At 51.9% G+C, this 19,874-nt stretch overlaps 2 protein-coding genes across 2 annotated transcripts; one reads left to right on the top strand and one right to left on the bottom strand.

The window, feature by feature from the left end:
* Window positions 1–67: 67 nt before the first annotated feature.
* On the bottom strand, window positions 68–11,052 carry Sars2 (seryl-tRNA synthetase 2, mitochondrial). Its single transcript, XM_050119119.1, has 16 exons — window positions 10,786–11,052; window positions 9,249–9,344; window positions 7,180–7,209; window positions 6,043–6,183; window positions 5,911–5,965; window positions 5,385–5,448; window positions 5,033–5,138; window positions 4,561–4,608; window positions 4,273–4,381; window positions 4,019–4,064; window positions 3,849–3,936; window positions 3,657–3,766; window positions 2,201–2,294; window positions 2,018–2,110; window positions 1,851–1,916; window positions 68–1,478 (listed from the first exon to the last, which is right to left on the bottom strand). Exons 1-16 carry the CDS (start codon window positions 11,050–11,052, stop codon window positions 1,335–1,337), a joined length of 1,557 nt encoding a protein of 518 aa, XP_049975076.1. The 3' UTR covers window positions 68–1,334.
* A 104-nt stretch (window positions 11,053–11,156) lies between these two features.
* Window positions 11,157–13,582, top strand: Mrps12 (mitochondrial ribosomal protein S12). The gene is made up of 3 exons (XM_050119121.1): window positions 11,157–11,303; window positions 11,537–11,604; window positions 12,969–13,582. The coding sequence occupies exons 2-3, from the start codon at window positions 11,556–11,558 to the stop codon at window positions 13,334–13,336; spliced, it is 417 nt and encodes a 138-aa protein (XP_049975078.1). The 5' UTR covers window positions 11,157–11,303; window positions 11,537–11,555; the 3' UTR covers window positions 13,337–13,582.
* Window positions 13,583–19,874: the final 6,292 nt, after the last annotated feature.

The raw sequence follows: 19,874 nt of genomic DNA, 5'->3' as shown, positions 1-19,874 counted from the left end.
CTAGCCTTAAATTCAGAGATCCACCTGTCTGTCTCCCAGGTGCTGACATTAAAGACACGCAATACCACAGCTTGCAAGCCTTTTATTCTTGATCTTCCTGCCTCAGCATCCCCCATGCTGGGACCAGAGATGGGTGCCACCACACCATAGTTTATATTTTGAGACAGGACCAGGCTGCCTTGAATTTATGCATACCAGGTTTGGCTCACAGAAACCCACCTGCCTCTGCCTCCCAAATGCTGGGATTACAGACACATACTAAAATGCCCAGTAATTCTAAGCTAGGGAATTGAGCCCAGGGCTTTGTGTATGCCAAGCAAGTACTCTGCCAGCTGAGCCGCAGCAGATTCCCCCAGTAATCTGCACTGTATGCCAACTCTTCTCCACAGACCTGGATCTACAGCAGCTAATAAAGCAGCCAACGTCCCAGTCCTGCTGGAGCTGACAGGTGAAAAGCCAGACAGTCAACATTCACAGATACGGCCTATGCAGAAGAGAACACGGTGACAGTAACTCTGGCAGAGGAAGATGGCAAGGCACTGTTGCCTTTTACTCTGACAACTCTGGGCAGCCGCAGGGAGCAGAGACAGGGAGGTGGGAGACCAAGTGGCCAGCTGAAGAATAGGATCAAGGAAGGAGGAGGGAGAGGGCAAATGGCACAGTCCTGGAACATTCTGAAGGTGAAGCCGCAGGTTTGCTAACCCACTGGAGGTGGAAAAACACCGAGGGCAGTCCGAAGGGTGGCTGGGGCTGCTCAAGGTGCTGAGCGAAATCCACCAGCAGAGGAGCTGGCAGTGTAGGCCAGGGGCCTGGAGTGCCTGTGAAGGGGTGAGGTGTGCAAAGGAGGTGACACTCTGGACAAAGGATAGGATAAAGCTGGCTCAGTTTGAGGGAGCCACCCGAGGATGACGGCTTTTTTGTCCCAGAGGAAGAGAGGCTTTGGCTTCCTTTCGGGTCCCCTGGGGATTCTCAAGTCACCCATCTTGAGCCTTGTGGGCAGCCACGGGCGCTTGAATGACATGGCATGTCACCTAGCACCTCTCTCGCTCACAGATCCAGAAGACTTTGCTCTGTGACCATTTATTGTGGGTCCTCTGCTCGGCATGGAGGCAGGAAGGAGGAAGACGGGATGGCGTGCTATGGCTCTCTCCAGATCTCCTTTGTCCTATCACGGCTGAGACATGCCTCTGGCTGACAGCCCAGTGACAGTAGGGGTCACTGACAATAATTCAGTGGCAGGGAAGGAAGAGGGGTACACCAGGAGTTCAGGAGGGGAGGGTAGAGGTTCTAGCGTTTGGGGCCTCTAGAGTGCCAACCTCCAGGGCAGACAGTTGTCAGCTGGCAGCAGGCTGGCCGGGAAGCCTGGGCTTCTGGGGTTGGTTGGGGCCGATGTACTGGAGAGGCACATGGTTGGGGGCTGTGATCCGGTCAGTGCCTAGGTAGGGCTGGAGGACAGTGGGCACGAGGACGGAACCATCCTGTGGACAGGGCAGTATCAGGATGCTACTCTTCCCCCAACTGTCCTCTCTGCTGCTAGTGCAAGTCTCAAACTCTCACACTATTCCTCCTCTTTCCAGGACTGCCAGTAGAACCCAGGATCTCCCCCATGCCAAGGAAACTCTTAACCACTGAGGCACACCCCAGCCCCTCACTGGGGGATTCTAGGCAGGGGCTCTACCACTGAGCCACACCCCAGCCCCTCACTGGGGGATTCTAGGCAGGGGCTCTACCACTGAGCCACACCCCAGCCCTTTTCTACTTTTACACTTGAAATAACTAAGATTCCCAGACAGGCTTGAACCTGCAGTCCTTCTGTCAAGCCTGAGATTCCTGGCTTGGGGATCTCTCACCTTTTGCTGATTGCTCTCCAGAAGGGCAATGAGGACTCGGGGAACAGCACAAGCCGTGGCGTTCACCTGGGGGAAGGGTGTGCTCAGGACCAGGCTCTGTCCTGGCCCTGGGAGCGGGGTGAGGTGCTGCCGAGGATGGGGAAGTGGAAATGCAGTGTGGGCCTCACCGTGTGTGCAAACTGCAGCTCCCCAGTCTCCGTCTCAAGCATGATATACAGGCGGCGGCTCTGGAAGTCTGTGCAGTTGGAGGCACTGGTGACCTGGAGCAGGGGTGATTGAGAGGCTGTCTTGGGGGACAGGCCCACCCTCCAGTGTCTCACCACACATCCCAACTAAGCCAGGGCTTTCACCTCTCCATATCGGCCTCGGCCAGGCATCCAGGCCTCAATGTCGAACTTGCGGTAAGCAGGGAGACCCAGTTCCTGGGTGGGCATGTCCAGCACCCTGAGGTCAAAGTCAGAAACAGGGTAGAGGTCATGGGGCCAGGGTAAAGGATGCTCAGTGAGAGAGGACGAGGATGTGGAGGTAAAAAGGAGAGAAAGGGATAAGAAGAACACAGAGGCCAGGTGGTGGCAGCGAGCGCCTTTAATCCCAGCACTTGGGAGGCAGAGGCAGGTGGATCTCTGTGAGCTCGAGGTCAGCCTGGCCTACAGAACGAATTCCAGGACAGCTAAGACTGTTATATGGAGAAACCCTGTATGGGGAGGGGGGGGGGGAAGGAAGAGAACCTGGCACGGGGGAGGGGGTGGTGGTACCCAGAGGGGATGGAAGGACGGCCATATAGCAGTCTATGGGCTACTTACCCAACCATTGTTATGGCCTAGAACAGCATCTCCAGTTTTGGAGTTCTGTTTTCTGTTGTTGTTGTTTTGTTTTTTATGGTTTTTTTGAGATAGCATCTCATGTAGCCCAGGCTGGCCTAGGATTCACTATGTAGCTGAGAATGTTCACAAGTGACCGGATTCTAGGTAGGTGTGTGTGCACCTCTAGGCTGTTTTGTATGTGCTCACTGGCTGCGCTGGACAGCGAGCTCTGGGGATCCGCTTGTCTCTGCCTCTGCAGTACAGGGGTTACATACACGCCATCACCCCAGCTATTATATGGGTGCTGGGGGTCAGAAATGAAGTGCTCATGATCGCAGAGTAGGCACTTTTCTGAGCTTGTTTTCTGTTCCCTTCGAAATAGGGCCACATGTCGTCCAGGGTGGCCTCAAACTCAGAGCAATCCTCCTGCCTCAGTCTTCCAAGTGCTTGGATTTTAAGTATGGGCCACTACATCAAGGCTTTTCTGTTTTATTTACTTAGTTATTTTGAGACCCCCTTTATAGTTCAGGCTGGTCTTGAACTCATGAAAATCTGGCCACAGCCTCTTAAGTGTTAGGGATTATAGCTGTGTGATGCCCCGCCTGACTGCACACTCTCAAGTTTTTATGTTTTGTTTTGCACAATGAGTCACTTGGGGAAGAACTGGCCTTCTTCAGCCCTCTGGAAAGCTGTGTGCCCTAAAGGATGAGTAGCCCTTGTGATATCTGGTCCCTCCCTTTCCCACCTCTGCTTCACTCTGCAGGACGAGGAGGTCTTTTGGACCTCACTCTAGGGATGGTGAGCTGCCCCAGGGGTGTCAGGGAACAGCTTTACCGTGCTACCGTGCGTGCTTTCAAACTCCTATAAAGCAAGATAATGCAGACAGAGATTATACCATCCAGAGGCCTCGCCCAGGGGAAAGGAGGCAAAGGAGCAGGTGGCAGGACAGCCCAGTCAGCCCCACTCCCTTCCTCAACCCCAACGGGCCCACCCATCTCCGCACCGGAAATGCAAGCCCAGCTCAGTCAAGATCTCCACCTGCAGGGACAGGAACTCATCCAGCAGCTGTGAGCTCTGCTCTAGCCCAGGGGCTGTCACCCCAAACATCTCCACCTAGGACAGAGCAGGAGCACCGGGTCAGGAGGTTCTGGGTGGTGACGACCTGTGCATGGCCGGCTAGATCTGCGCCACTCACTTTAGCGAAGTGATGCACTCGGTACAGCCCCCAAGGCTCCTTCCCGGTGTCGGTCTCCGCCCGGTAGCAGGTGCTAGCACAGACCATCCTAGTAGGAGCATGTGAGGCCGGGTCAGGGAGGGCAGGAGATATTACCAGCGGGGTCTAGGGTTAAAGAAACTGGGCATCACCTGACTGGCAGGTCCTTGAAAGCTACAGAGTGGTCCATGAAGTACCCTGGGAGGAGAAAGAGGCAGGACGGGGTTAGCCAGGCTTGCCATCTCCACAGAATTTGGAGTGAGATTTAGAGAACCCAGTCAGAGAACACGGCTAGTCACTGTACTGTGGAGCAGTCACCAACCCACACAACTGCATGTGTTAGCTGCAGGGCGGTGATCTGTCCTCTGCAGGGAGCTGTGCCCCTCACACCCAGGCAGATGCTCACCTGCCAGCCCCACCTCTGCTGTCCCGGCCAGGTTGAGATCTTCAAAGCGGGAGGGGTCAATATTGTAAATTTGGGATGGGTTGGCATTTGGTGTCATTCCACAGCCTTCCTGGGGGACGGGCACAAGGGTCAGGTAACCTTGGCCTCCCCCCGTTCTGGAGTCACCCCAGCCGTTCCTCTAGAAGCTTCCAGAATTGCTCCCTCTCCCCCCATTATGGCTGACTTCCATGACCCAGCCCAGGGCAGTCTCCTCAGGCAGAGAGGGCCTGTCATTCAGGCCTTACTCACAAACACAGCTCCTCGCAGAAGGTCTGGAACCGTCATGGGGGTGAAGCCCTGCAAGAGGGGAGGGGTAAGTGAGGCACAGAAACCTAAGAGCAGGCCTGAGGAGGGAGACCGTGGCTGCCCCGCCATCTGCAGTCCACCCCACAGCAGGACACCAAGCACAGATGACTTGAAAATGAGAGTGTTGATAATATACAGAGATGTGAACCACCCTCTTGGGTGTATTTTGAGACAGAGTTTCACTATGTAGCCCAGGTCAGTCTTGAAACTTTGATCCTCCTGCCTCAGCTTCCCCAGTGCTGGATAAAGTGTGTGTGTGTGTGTGTGTGTGTCCCAGGGAATGGAAGGAGGGCCTTCTGCATGACAGGCGAGTGCTCCATCAGTTAACTTAGCTACATTCCTAGCCCCCTTGAACATCTTTAATCCCTCAGGTAACCAATGGCACCCTGTCCAGGCAGTCCTCAGTAGGCCATACCCTGCTGATAAGCTTGCTGAGGGTAAAGTTGATCAGGCCATGCTGTAAGAGGGCTCCAGCTCCGCGCAGATAATAGGACCGGTGGCCAGACACGTGAGACAGGCGCCTAGAGACAGACAGGCAGACAAACCAGCAGTGCCTATGGACCAGGTGGGTGGGGAAAGGATTCGCAAGCCCAGGGGGCAGAGGCCCAGATGCTAGGCGGGCCTGGCATCAAATATTCATCTTGGGCAGGCCCAGCCCTGGTGTTCCACCTTGAGCCCTAAGGCTGCAGGACAGAGCTGGCTGCCAGCTGTTAGTGTGGGGGGATGCGGTAAGAGGGGGTGAGACTTGGGGTAGGGTGGGGGCTCACTTCTGCCGGATAATGTCAAGTTTCTCGCCAATTTCCAGGTGGCCTCGGGGTCGGAAGGAGAAAACTGGTTGTATGTAAAAAACAATGGGGTAAGAAAGGAAGAAAGATTAACTGGAGAGAGGGGGATCAGAGAGCAAGGAGGAGAGAGGGACATGGGAAGGGGGCAAGAAAATGGAGAGAGGAGAGAAGAGGGAGAAGGAGGTGAGGGGAAGGAAGGAAGGAAACGGGTGAGTGAGGTGAGAGAGAGGGGCAGGTGAGAGCAGACAGGAACAGACACACACAGGAGCTAGGAAGAAAAGCTCCCCCATGGAGTGGAGAAGAGACAGCCATCCAGCCAGGCAGACATGCTGTACCATGCCAGGGAGGGCTACCCACAAGTAAGGGTAAGGAGACTCAGCTTCAGCCCAAGTCAGGTGGGCTGCTCCAGCTGCAGCCCCCAGCCCTACCCTCACACAAGATTACCCATGCCCCACTCCCAGCCTGAGACCCGAGGGATGCTGGATTTGGGCCCTGGGGTGTGACCCACCTGGCTTGTCTCCCACCACACGGAGCACTCTAGCCTGGCTCTCGTCCCCAACAGGCTGCAGGAAGAGGAGCGTGTCAGAGGGAGGCAGTAGCTCGGATGCCCTGCTTCCCTTGCAGCTTGAACAGCCTTTACCGTGTCTGGGTGGGTCTGGTTGGGCAGCCTCAGTGCCTGCAGATAGAACTGCTCCTCCAGCTGGGTCTCTCTAGGGTACAGTGGTGTGAGCTGCTTCCGGATTTCCCGGCCACGGGCCCGCAGGCCCTGATATTGAGGGTCCTGGACACGGCAGACAGGGTTAGCTTTGGGGAGGGTCAGGGATCCCTTCATCAGCCTGGCTCATCCTTGCTGGCAGGACACCACGTAGACATCTGCCACCTCTTTCCATCCAGCAACCTGGATTTCTGCTCAATCGGCAAGTTCATGCAAACAGGCCTCAGGCCTGGCTAATGGGAACTTTCTCTTGCTTTGGCTGTGAGGAGATAGGAGCCAAGCTGAGCTACCCATAATCAGCCTGAGGACTCCAAAGGGAACTATGAGGAAGGTGTGCGTGGCTCTGACTTACTTCCTCTGCCAGAAAGGAAGAAAGCTGGGCTCAGAATAAACCTGGATATGGAGCCAAGAGCTGGTGCCAGCTGTGCCTGAAGTCAGTTTATCTTCACAAAGCGACAGGCAGCTTTTGTTTTTATTGTCTATTATTTTCTTTAATTGTGTGCATATGCCAGAGAACAAATGTGGGTCCTTTGTAAGAGCAGTACACTCATGACCATGCGCCATCTCTCCAGCTCCAGTGGAAGCTGTTCTTTAAAAAAAAAAAAAAAAAAAAATTTACTTATGCCAGGCAGTGGTAGCACACACCTTTAATCCCAGCACTCAGGAGGGAGAGACAGGTGGATCTCTGTGAGTTCGAGGCCAGCCTGGTTTACAAGAGCTAGTTCCAGGAGAGGCTCCAAAGCTACAGAGAAAGCCTGTCTTGAAAAACAAAATTTAAAAAAAAAAATTTATTTATGTTTTATGTATGTGAGTTCTGCATGCCAGAGATCCTATTATAAATGGTTGTAGCCACTATGTGGATATGAGAATTGAACTCAGGACCTTTGGAAGAGCAGCCAGTGCTCTTAACCACTGAGCAACCTTTCCAGCCCCAAAGGAAGCTGCTCTTTTTATCTTACCTCCTAACCCTGTCTGAACTGTGCTGTCGCGACAGTGGAAGAACTGTGACCACATGGAGCCCTCCCCGCCCTCCCTGGTCGGGGCGCGGACATTAAGGCGTACCTTCTGCACTTGCTCATTGTCTTGGTTTGCCTGGTGGAGAAGAGGGAAGGGGATGGTGATTAGGTAATGAATTTGGGGATCTGGAGCACAGACAGAAGAGGTCAAAGTTCCAACAGGACCGGCACCTGAATCTCTCACTCTGCCAGTGCCTGGCTTGGTCCCTCCACCACTCTGCCTCAGTTTCTCTATCAGTACAGCCATGAGGTGGCAACATAATACAGCAGTAATAACACCCACCACTGAGGTGACTGCCCCCTCCTCCTGGGCTCTGTGGGGGAAGACGAGGCTCATACATGAGCTTCCGTGTTTATTTCCTATAGCTATTTCTTTGTGCGTCTGGATTTAAACCTAGGGCTTTGCCACTGTAGACAATACTCTAGCACTCGGCTACATTCCTGGCCCTATTGTTTCCACTTTAATTTTTATTTAGGAGTCTCTGTGCGTCTGTGGCGATGCTGCATGTGTGGATGCCCAGAAGAGGGCCTCAGAATGTCTGGTGCTGCAGTTACAGGGGACTGTGAGCCTCTTGTGGGTGCAGAGAACCAAACCCAGACCCTTTGCAAGTACCAAACCCAGATCCTCCGCAAGAACCAAACCCAGATCCTCTGCAGGAGCCAAACCTAGATCCTCTGCAAGACCCGCTGGGCCATCTCTCGGCTCAGGCTTTGTTTCTGTTTAAATGACCTTTTGAGCAATCGTGCAGGGCGGTCTGGCTGGGAACTTGGTATGTAGCTGCTGTGGTTTTAATGAGAATGGCCCCATAGATAGGCTCATTTATTTGCTTAGTCCCCAGCTGATGAATTGTCTGGAAGGATTAGGAGGTACGTCACTGTGGTTGGACTGTGAGGTATCAAAATTGTCCACCAGGCCTAGTTTCTTGCTCTCTGCCTGCTTCCTGCATATCACAATGTAAAGCTCTCAGCTACCGCTCCAGCACCATGGCTATCTGCTTCCCACGATGCTGATAATGGACCAATGCTCCGAAACTATAAGAAGTCCCAATGAAATACTTTCTTTAAGCGTTGCCTTGGTCATGGTGTCTCTCTACAGCAACAGTACAGTGACAGGCAGTAGCTAAGGATGATACTGAACTCTTGGGCTTCCACCTGCCAGGAGCTGGGTTTACAGCTGAGTGCCATCACAGCCTTTGTGACTTCTGGGGCCACCTGTGCTAGTGCTACTGGTTGTCAAGCTTTCTAAGTGTCGGAGTGTCACGCTAGATGGGGCACTGTAATTGAATGTTGGGGTTACAAAAAACTTTGGCAGCGGCCATCTATGTGGGGTGCTGTAATGGAATGCAGGGCTGCAAAAACTTGGGGTTTCTGAATGCACAATGATGTTTTTTTTTTTGTTTGTTTGGTTTTGGTTTTGGTTTTTCGAGACAGGGTTTCTCTGTGGTTTTGGAGCCTGTCCAGGAACTAGCTCTGTAGACCAGGCTGGTCTCGAACTCACAGAGATCCGCCTGCCTCTGCCTCCCGAGTGCTGGGATTAAAGGTGTGCGCCACCACCGCCCGGCTCACAATGATGGAAATTAATTACAAATCAAATGTAACAAATGTGAGTGCTTCTGGGAAAGGGGCTGGTGAGTGGGGAAGGTGAGGAAGCTCAGGTCTATCTAACCAGGCTCTCTCCTCCCCACAGCCGTGACTCAGTTTGTCCTTCTCTAGGAAGCCTTCAGTTCAGAACAGGTGGGCTGGCTTAATCTAGCAACAGTCAGGACTGTTGTGAGGGTGGGTGTCTGAGCCCTGGCAACAAGAAGGGAGTCTACTTAGGGAGCAGCCTCTTTGCTCCTGGAAAGGACCTTGAGGCAGACAAGCTCACTTTTTGTCTCTGACGCAGTGGTAGACATCTTGGAATGTGGATGGGGTCCAATCTATGTATTGAAGTTGGGCACGTGGAGGAAAAGAATCTAGCTGGGGATGCTGAGGAGAGCTAATTCATCAGCCTTAGGAGCATCATGCCTAGGTGGCTTGTTTTATTAGGTAACAATTCTCCACACGATTCAAGCTCCTTTAACTATATTTCCTGTTACTTCCAGCCAGAGGCACCCACGCAGTCCCCATGCTCACCAGCAGGGCTCGCACTGCCTTTGCCACAGCCTCCTTCTCTGCCTCCAGGCTCTGGATCTGCTCCCGCAGCTGCCTTAACTCCTGCCACGTGGAGATCTGTGGGAGGACACCGAGAGAGGGAAGGGGAATATGGCCACGGCAGCAGGTGAGCCTCAAGTGCCTCTTCCCTGAAGCCCAGGCGGGCACACGGCTGCCCTGAGCCAACGCATTTCCCAGCTCACTTTGCAGTCAATTCTGCTGGCGTGATCCAGACCAACCAAGCAACGAGCGTGGACATGTGACTCTTTTTTTTTTTCTTTTTGGTTTTGTGAGAGACAGCTTACTGAAATACAGTCTAGGTGGCCTTGAACTTGTAACCATCCTGTCCCTTCTCTGAGTGCTGGGACTATAGAGGCACCAGCAGGCCTGGCTAAGTCACCTCTTTAAAGGTGATTAACCTTTCTTTTTTATTTTGGCTATTACGTGTGTGGCTATGGCATGGAAGTCAGAAGACAATTTACAGGAGTTGGTTCTCTCCTTCCACTATGTGGATCCCAGGGACTGAACTCAGGTTGGCAGTCTTGATAGCAAGTGTCCCTCTGGGCTGGGCCACCTGGCCCACAGAAATTTAAACAAGGTCAAGGTGTACACAATTGACGATGTCCGGTGGTTTGAAGGAGAGATGTCTCCCACAGGCTCTGGCTCCTTGGCTCACAGGTCAGTGGCTGGTGATGTGTGGGGTTTAGGAGATGTGGTCTTGCTGGAGGAACTATGTCCCTGGAGGTGGGGTCTGAGAGCTTAAAGCCTTGCCCTACATCTAGTTTGCTCTCTGCCTTATACTGGTGGTTAAAGACGTGAGCTCTCGGTTTACAGCTCTGCCACTCACTGCCATTCTGTCCCTGCCAACCCCAAAGAATGCTTATCTCAGCTGGTTTGGTCATGGTGTTTCCTCACGGCAACAGAAGTGACCAAGATGGAGCTGGGATGTCCTGACTGATCCATTACACTCAGAACTCACCACCGACATGGCAACCCCCAATTCCAGTTCCCTATAAGGTACCATTAGGCAAGCACTGATGATTTTATCATTCCCATCTAGTCTCAACATCTGGATACATTAGTGTTGCTTAAGTATCTGTTCAGCAGGCATTTTTTTATTCATTCACCCCATTTATCAGTTTTCTATTAGAGCATGATGCAGAGCCGTCTCCAAGAGTCTCCCCCCCCCACCAATATGATTCCCAAACCTCATTCCTTATTTTTTTTCTTTGTGGCCTTAGGGCGAGCCTGGCATGAAGTTTGAGCACCGAAGACAATGGTATTTGAATTCCAGGAATAACACGTAAAAGGGCGTGCAGGCCACAGAAGGCATGCATGACGTTCAATTGGGCCTTAGTTCTCAGTGGACCATAAGTGGGCGTCACACATAAAACATTGCCCGACTCGGGAAGGAACCCAAATTCCTGTAAGTAGCTCCTCCCACTCCTGGAAAGCCTCGGGCAAACCCAGTTCGGTAAATCTAGCAGCCGGCTCCCGCAGCCGGCGCAGGCGCACTCACAATCGCAGGCAGGTCGGCCGGCCGCAGCTCCCCCTTGCGGAGCTCCAGGGCGCGCGCGTTTGCTTCTGGGCATGCGCAGAGCGACTCCATGTCCAAGTGAGGAAGCTGGCTGTAGCCCTCACGTGCGTGTTCATACAGGAGGTTCCGAACTCGTTTCTGTGTAGCGAAGCTTCTCCTTGAGTTCTGGTTGCACACGCAGTGTCCTCGGGACCGGAGGCTCTGGCGAGCCAGTAAAGGCCGCAAGAACCGTGCCATGGATGCCGCCATCTTGGACTGGGAACCAGGAGTCACTCACCGGGACGAGCCAATCAGACGCGGAAAGAGATTTCCCGCCCAAGCTTCGGAAATCCTTCCAATGAAGAACAATCGAACCGAGATAGACTGTGTTCTTGTCCAATGGTCACCTTTGTCCCGCCCCTTTGGGGCCGCCGGAAAGAACTAGCCAATCACAAAAGAGAGTCCCCGGAAGGGGCTGGAGATAGGGTTTAGCGTGTGTGCGACCCTGCTAGTTTTGTGAGGTGAGTGTGATTATCTGTTCTCCGCACCCCCCTCTTTCTCTCCTCAGTTTCCGCTTCCAGTATCGGGGAGAGGGCGACTGGGTTTCCGGGGGTACTCAGAGTGGGGCTGGATCTGCGGGGCGACTTCTGCTAACAGCATAGAGGGTCGTGGTTCGCCTTGGAGAGGGGTCCCTGCGGCGCTGAGAGGGCGACTTCGTCCCCACCTCCGTCCTGAACATCTTCTGTCCTTACAGGGACGCAGCAGGCGGCGAGATGTCCTGGGCCGGCCTTCTCCGCGGCCTCACCACGTCCCTCAGTCGTGGTAAGTGAGCCTGGGCCGCAGGGACGAGGCCGGGTGAGGGCTGCTCACGGGGACTTGTGTGGCTTTTGCCAGATTTAGGACGCTAATACCTTTAAACACGGTGCCTTTTTTTTTTTTTTTAATTTTGTTTTGGCGACAGAGTTTCACTGTGGTCCAGGCTAGCCTCTAATACGCTTTGTAGCAGGACGGCGTTGAACTCCTGATCGCCCGCTTCAACCTCCCAAGTATTACAGGGGTTCTCTGCCACGCCCCCGGCTCAAAGGGCAGGAGGTGGGAAGCTCCTGTGTCCAGCAGTTTAAATCAGTCATAGTCATGGCTCCCACACATAGATAGTGGTGAATCCCTGGGATTGTGTTGCCTAGTGATCTCCTGTCTTAGAGTGTGTAAATACAGTCTGATGTTCATACAGCCATCATACCAACAAATGTTCGGCCCTGGTTAGGTGTCTCGCCATTGTGTTTATTCCGTCAGCAAGTATTTATTGTTGGGCTCCTATGGGTGAGAGATCCAAACCAGGTATTTCAGTCATTCATTCGAGTGCGATCTTTCTGAGATGTGCCCACGGGAGGGGAACTTTTGTGTTTGTAGACATTCCCCAGACATCAGGTATCTTGCAGTGTCCTGGGGAGATGTTGGGGATTTTATTCACTCAGATGTTCACTATCCAACCTGGTCTACATAGGGAGTTCCAGGGCAGACAGCTATATAGTGAGACCCTGGGTTTTTTGTTTGTTTTGTTGTTTGGATTTTTCGAGACAGGGTTTCTCTGTAGCCTTGGCTGTTGTGGAACTCGCTTTGTAGACCAAGTTGGCCTCAAACTCACAGAGATCCCCCTGCCTCTGCCTCCCAACCAAGTGCTGGGATTAAAGGCGTGTGCTACCACCACCTGTTTTGTTTTTGTTTTGTTTTTAATGTTCAATTTTGTGTGTATAAGCTTTGCCTGTGTATATCTGTTTATCTCTGCTTGGCATTTGTACAGGGCATCAGGTCCCCTGGGACTGGAGTTACAGATGACTGTTAGCTGTTACGCAGGTGCTGGGAATCAAACCTGGGTCTTTTGTAAGAGCAGCCAGTGCTCTTAACCACTGAGGTATCTTTCTAGCCCCTGTATGAATGTTTTGCCTGCGTGTATGTAAGTGCATTACGTGCACGTGTTAGACCCCTGGAACTAGAGTTACAAATGATTGTGAGCCACCACCATGGGTGCTGGGAATCAAACCCCATCTTTTGCAAGAGGTTTCAACCATTGAGCCATCTGTTGATCCTCACTAAAACCTCTAGACATCTGCAGTTATGACCTTGTAAAGGGTTTGAATCCCTCCCCAGAACATGGTAACCAAGTAGTCTCCATTGTGTCTCTCCAGGCCTGGCCCTAGGACCCCAGCTCTGGGCCACATGTTCCATGGCCACCCTGAACCAGATGCACCGCTTAGGCCGCCCGAAGAAACCCCCTAAGCGTCTGGGTCCCACAGAAGGCCGGCCCCAGCTGAAGGGTGTGGTGTTACGCACATTCATCAGAAAGCCGAAGAAGCCCAACTCGGCCAACCGCAAGTGCTGCCGAGTGCGCCTCAGCACAGGCAAAGAGGCTGTCTGCTTCATCCCCGGGGAGGGCCACACCCTGCAGGAGCACCACGTGGTCCTCGTGGAGGGCGGTCGTACTCAAGACCTGCCCGGGGTTAAACTCAAAGTTGTGAGGGGCAAGTATGACTGTGGCCACGTGCAAAAGAAGTGACCGTGATTGACAGTGGTCAGGCACTGGGTCCCCGGAAACACTTCTTCTTGCTCTAGGGACCGCTAGTCTTGGACAAATCTTGCTCCGACTCATCAAGACTGCTATAAATCTGTCAGCGGTCTGGAGGTGAACTGGAAGATAAGCGCCCTTCTGCCCTCTCCCTTGGCTCGTGTGTGTTCAGTATCCACAGGTGGGAGCTCATTGCTGGGTGGGAGTTGAATAAACACCTGCAGCTTGTGGTGTCGACCTTCGTGCACTGTCTCCCTGGCTGTGGTGACAAATACCCTGTAACCTAGTTCCTTCTTCCGGAAGAAAGTTCCCTGACAGAGGGGCTGTTTTAGGTGCTGACGATTATTAGCCAAATGTTCCACATGCTTAGTGCATGTGTGTGGTGGTGATGGTGTGCAGGCCCTGTGGAAGCCTGGCCTACATGTGGCCGTGTGCCAGGTAACAGTTGAAATGGTTAAATTCTTAGTGATGGCCAGAGACCCTCCTGGGAGGGAGGGGATTGTGCCTCTGCTTGCTGATTCTTGCCTAGGTGCTTTTATTTATTCTGGAGGGTGGAGGAACAGCAAAACAACAAGTGCTCTTAGCCACTGAGCCCTCTCCAGCCCCTGGGAGCCCCTTACCTCTGGCCTTCAGTTTCCTGCCTTGGATAGTGGCATCAGTTGGAATTTGGCCTTTTGTGATCACAGGCGTGGCCATGACAGTTTTAAGCTGTGGGAGATATGCTCACATTATTAGGCTCTGGAGTTCAACTGGTCACACACACACACACACACACACACACGTTCCTACCTAGCATTCAAATGTACATTACATTTATTGATAAAGAACCTTGACAGCTGGACTCCATGGCTCACACCTGTAATTCCAGTACTATAGAGGCTGAGGCAGGAGACTGCTTTGAGTTTGAGGCCAGTCTGGGCTATGGAGTGAGTCTTTGAAGAAGAAGGAAAAACAAGGCAAAACCTCAACTGATCCAGATCCTGGAAGTTTGCAGCTAATACTTGGTGTGAACGCAGCCTCTTGACAGCCTCCGATTTTACACACATGGCCACACGTACATGGATCAGGGCTGGAGCCAGACAGGAGCACAGCTTGCAGACAGACTTCCTGAGTCTCATATGTCCTTGATGGAAGCAGAATCCCTCATACCCCAGGCCAAAGTCAGTGAAGGCGTGAAAGACCTGTGGGGGAGAGAGTGATGGAGTGAGGCTGGTGCCCACTTCCTCCACCTTAGCAGGCTCCCCTAGCACCAGTGGCACCTGGCCATACTCTAGGTGCTGGGGGCACAGCAATGAAAGAAGAGGCTAGATGCTGAATACTATTGGGGAGAGCAGTAGGCATTCTTCAGGAGGGAGGCAGGCATGAACAGGTATGAGGAGGTGAAGATATGGGAGGAGAGATGAGAAGGCTTGGGAGCTACATGAGGTTCTGGAGAAAAGAGCCTTGCAGATGGTGAACCGTCAATGCCAAGATCCTGAGGTCAGGTGCCTGCAACAGACCGAGGGAGAAGTAGGAAATGGGCTCAGGTAGGTAATGAGCCCCAAGACTTTGGCACCCTCTCCCAATTTTATCTTCACCCGTTTGTTACTGATTGATTGAAGGATTCTATAGAGCCCTGGCTAGTCTCAGACTCAGAGATCCACCTGCCTTTGCCTCTCGTGCTGGAATTAAAGGCCTGTGCCAACACTTATTTGAGACAGGTAGCTCAGCTGGCCTTGAACTCCTGATCCTCCTGCCTCAGCCTCCCAAGTGCTGTGATTTGAAGTGTGCACCATCAGGCTAGGCTCCTGCATGCCCTCTCTGTGGCTCAGTTTCTCAACTCTAGAACTTCGGGTTCATGCATTACAGCACCTTTAACCGTACCTTGAACACAGTAGCTGCTCAGTAAATGCTCTAATAAAATGATTACTCAGTAAGCCTCTTAGAGCAGGGTCTGGATTACTGTAGTATGACCTTGATCATTGGTAGCTAATATCACAGACCCCATCATTGAAACCAGAAACCCAGCAGGGTGACTGTTGGGCACAGCAGCTTGGAGCTGACCAGGGCTGAGTGGAGATTCTGAACTCACTGAAGGACTGGGCTGGGTGAGGCCACTTCATTTTCATAGTCATCCAGTAGGCAGACCTGAAGCCTGTAGATGCAGCCACAGTTCTCCCGGGTGCCCCACCTGCCAGTTGGCAGTGTGTCTTCAGGTCCCTGCCACCCAGTCAGCTCTCTGGGTTGGGAGGAAGGAGGCTGAGGGCTAAGCTTTCCTGCACCTGAACCAAAGTCTTATCCACTTGCACAGCATCTGGTGCATCCAGGCAACTACAAGAAGATGGGCCTAGGTGCTGAGGCGGGACCAGGCCTGGAAGACTGTTGCTACTTTGGGGGTGGGGGGTTTGAAATTACAGTGCTCCAGGGAGGAGCCACGCCCAGGCTGAAAGCGTTGACCTGGGGAAGGAACCAGAGCCCAAGAGAAGAGACCAAATGTATTTCGAAAGGCTCTTGTGCCTCCAGCTAGAGTTCTTAGGTCAGTGTTGCCAACTTGTCAGAAGCCTCGACTATCCACAGGATTTTAGGGCTGGCGCTGAGTGGTGCCAGTCAGTGGGCTCGTGTGCACACCCCGTACCTGCTTGCTTGTGAAGGGGCTTGGGATGCAACAGGGTTCCCCCCTCCCTAGCTCTGCTGCTGTATCTCCCAAGAAAGGGAACCCGACACAGTGGGCTGATGGGGGTGAGACAGAGCTATCCCTGCAGCCAGCTCCAGCTACATCGCTGCGGCTCTGGGTGGCACATTCCGTCTTGGCTCCCCAGTCAGCTATGACGATCTCAATCTGGGCACTGTCCAGCAGCTCCTGCCACACCCCTTCCATCACCAGGTCTACAGGTTGCCTCTTGAAGCACTGTCTGTAAGGGAGATAGATGCTGGGGCTGAGACACAGTCTTAAAACCACTTCCTCCACAAAGCCTCTCCTGATCACCCTGCTTAAAGTAGCTGCTCAGGTTTGTCTTTTGGGACAAGAATGCATCTCCTGTCACACTATCTCCTTCCCCGTTTCCATCTTGCTATGGCTCCAGGAGGCTGGTTTTCATGCCAGACCCCTTACTCCTGATGCTGGTGGAGACCAGGTTATCTGTATAAATAAGGCAACTCACTAGACAGCTGAGCTGGGAGTTCTGGGGCCCAAAAGATAACACAGAAGCTTGTTAGTGGAATGAGCTGTGTCAGGACAAACCTCGGTATGCATGGGAACTTCGTAATGACAGAGGAAGTGTAGGTATGGTGGTGTGGATCTGTATTGCCAGTACTTGGGAAGTGGCAGCAGGAAGATCAGGAGTTCAAAGCCAACCTCACCTTTTGACTGCCTTTAAAGTCAGCCTGGTCTATGTGAGGCCCTGCCTCAGGAGAAAAAAATCAGATATTCTGGAGCCAGGTTATCTGGGTTCAAATTCTAACTCTACTATTTATTTATTTATTGTATTTATTTTGAGACAGTGTCTCACTATGTGGATCTGAGCTGTCCTAGAACTCATGTAGATCAGGCTGGCCTTAAACTCACAGAGATCACTTGAGAGTGCTAGGATTAAAGGCGCGTGTCAGTATTCCCAACCCACAAATATTATTAGATATTAGCTATCCTCTATGTTTTAGTTTCTCATAAGTGGGGTAAAGAGACAGACTTAACAGATATAACAGCAGGGCATGGCTCAGTGGAAGCATGCTTTGCCTATCATTCCTGAAGTCCTAGCTTTCATTATATCACAAAGACCACCAGCACCGAAACCAAAACAATGACAAAAGTCAGATGTGATGTGGTAGCATACACGTGGAGTCCCAGCATGCTGGAGGCTAGCGGTTCAAGTTTATCCTCCTCTACAAATCAAGTAGAGGCCGCTCTGGCCTACATAAGACCCTATCTCTAAACCAGGGTTAGGGAGATGGCTCAGTCGGTAAAGTGCTTACCTTGCACAAAGACCTGAATTCCGTCCCAATGGCCTTATAAAAGCCCCAGAGTGCCAGCACCAGGGGCTCTGGCGCCCTCTTCTGGTCTCTTTGGGCACCTGCATTCACAAGCACAGCACACCTCTCTGCATATACACATAATTAAAAATATATTTAAAATATTTGTTGAATGAAGAACAAAGGAAGGAGGGAAGGGGAGAGTGAAAGTAGGGTAAGCAGCCTGAAGTAGGTCCTTCCCCCTCTTTGGACCCTCACCAAAGGCATCAGGGAGCACTCACTGAAGAAAAAAGTCATGAAGCAGGTCTGGGAGGGAGGCCCTGGCACCGCTGTTCCCTCTGTGCTCCACCTCCCAGCCCCCGAAGCCCTCTGTAGAAAACAACATGGCAGAATAAAAGCATTCGCTCGCACCCTGTAGGGGCAGAGGCCTCGCGGTAGACCCTGCCCATCGGCTATACTCTCCAATACACTTCAACCTGGGGCGTCTTACTGAACCCATCTTTCACAAGGCACAGGGGCCGGCAGCGCGTCACTAACGCGCTGGGAGGCAGGTAGCTCAGCATCTGCACCAGCAGCTCCGGGGGCAGCGCTTCCAGAGTCACGCGCGGAGCTTCTGTCATCTGCCGTCGCGAGGTCCGGGCTCCCATGTCTCGCCGCCGGCGTCCTCTGGGTGAAGAGGGGTCGGCGGGTCAGCTTCCCTGGGTCACGAACTGGGTTCAGGTTGCCCGACTGCAGACAAGATGGAGCAAATCGGTTCCTCTCAAGCCAAAGACCCCTCCAAATCGAATCCAGTCCCAGCGGGGTGTGGTGAAGCATGCCCGTAATCACAGTTCTTTGGAGGCAAAAGCAGGAGGATTACCGTGAATTTGAGGCCAGCCTGTGCCACATAGTGAAACCTTTTAAAAAACAACAAAACTCAATAAGGGGAAAACCATTTCGGCCCAGACCTCCCTACCCCACACCCTTTGTGCCATCCACTCGGGCCTTGCAATTCACTTTGGATTTCCAGCAAAGTCACCTTATTCTATCTTGTGTAGAATCCGGTTCTGCTTTCTTTCTTTCTTTCTTTCTTTCTTTCTTTCTTTCTTTCTTTCTTTCTTTCTTTCCTTTTCTTTTCTTTTTTTTTAAGATTTATTCATTTATTACACAATGTTCTGTCTGTGTGTATGCCTGCAGGCCAGAAGAGGGCACTAGATCTCACTACAGATGGTTGTGAGCCACCACGTGGTTGTGGTTGCTGGAAATTGAACTCAGGACCTCTGGAAGAATAGTGCCCTTAATCACTGAGCAGTCTCTCCAGCCCCCTGAATCCGGTTCTCCTCTTATGCTCTTTCCAAGCCAGTAGTGTCCTTTTCTCCTTCGAGCTGCGTCCAGGCCATTCCGTCTCTACCCTCCTGAAGTTCCCATCCGCAGATCTCAGTCATGGAGCAGCGGGCCCACTGCCCCCTTTTCTCCTTCACTCTCTCCAGTGTCTCAGAGTTCCACAACTCTCCAGCCCCCGCTCCTCCGTGGTCTCCAATCCTATGCTCCTCTTACTACCTTCGCACTGCCCCTCCCTCCCTCTGACGGACCATTAAAGGCCTTCCATGTACTCTTCACCTAGTATTGTTTGAATTCCAATTCCGAGTTGCCCTCTGTGCCTGCTCCCACAGTCTTACTTGGAGCCTCTCTTCTTTACGAGGCTGACCCCTGTCGCTCTTCAGTACTGCCTAGGAATCAGAGTCTCACACTCATTCATTATTTTCTGCTGTTTGCTACAGACATATAATGAAAATGGTCTTTTTGTAGTCCCAGTTCATTTAAAGATTAAAGCTGCTTTGGAGTTGGAGTGTGGCTCTCTCCTTCTCTAAACCTAAGCATTCTTGTTAAAGTGAAATCCAAAATCTCTGTCTCATGTCAGAGGAGCCACCTGGTGTGAACAGAAGAAAAACAAATATTTAAGAACTATTTTATTGCTACCAATCTCATAATCGTTTTGGTTTTATATTGACCCCATAACAGCTTTTCATAAGGCCTAAGATTAATATATTTTTAAACTTTTTGTCATGATATTAATGGTCATATAGATTACTAACTAATTCTAGGAAAAAAGTTTCATCTACCTCCCTGTACATGATTTCAGGTTTGAGTATCCATCAGTTTTCTGCAGTGAACCATGAGCACGCCTAACAGTGACCTCTGGAGTCTCCATAAGGAGGGTAGGGCCCCACAACAATTCCCCCAGGACTATGATAACACCATAAGCTGAAAACACCACCTAAAGATCAGCTTTGGACTACAACTGCTCAGAGCAATTTTGAGGTGTCTAGCTGAGATGATCCAGCCTCACAGACTACTCTACCCAGGACCTGAGACAAGCCCTGCATTTCCCATAACGCAGAGACTGTTCAACAAATGACATACCTACCTCTCCCAGGACTTGATAATTAACCAAAAAATTTTCTTTTTAGTATCCTTTAAAGATACTATCACCTCCAGACAGCAAGAAGTAAATTTAAGAATACAGCGCTCACATTCCAAAGAGGTGGGGTGGGTGGTTTTTGGTTGTTCAACGGGTTATGGATATTTGTCATTGTTTGGGGGG

The sequence above is a fragment of the Alexandromys fortis genome, unplaced genomic scaffold, assembly GCF_014885135.2.
Source record: "Alexandromys fortis isolate MF-2015 unplaced genomic scaffold, M_Fortis_MF-2015_v1.1 scaffold_140, whole genome shotgun sequence".
NCBI lineage: Eukaryota > Metazoa > Chordata > Mammalia > Rodentia > Cricetidae > Alexandromys > Alexandromys fortis.
Note: the sequence above shows the minus strand (reverse complement) of the source record. Positions and strands in the feature narration are given on the sequence as shown.

Bases quoted from the DNA above. Each gene is read 5' to 3' on its own strand.
- Sars2 (XM_050119119.1), bottom strand. From the start codon at position 11,052: ATGGCGGCATCCATGGCACGGTTCTTGCGGCCTTTACTGGCTCGCCAG. The intron at 4,609-5,032 runs GTATGGCCTACT...CCCCTCTTGCAG, and splicing joins TCAGCAAGCTTATCAGCAGG to GGCTTCACCCCCATGACGGT. The intron at 2,295-3,656 runs GTGCGGAGATGG...CTTTGACCTCAG, and splicing joins GAGCTGGGCTTGCATTTCCG to GGTGCTGGACATGCCCACCC.
- Mrps12 (XM_050119121.1), top strand. From the start codon at position 11,556: ATGTCCTGGGCCGGCCTTCTCCGCGGCCTCACCACGTCCCTCAGTCGT. The intron at 11,605-12,968 runs GTAAGTGAGCCT...GTGTCTCTCCAG, and splicing joins CACCACGTCCCTCAGTCGTG to GCCTGGCCCTAGGACCCCAG.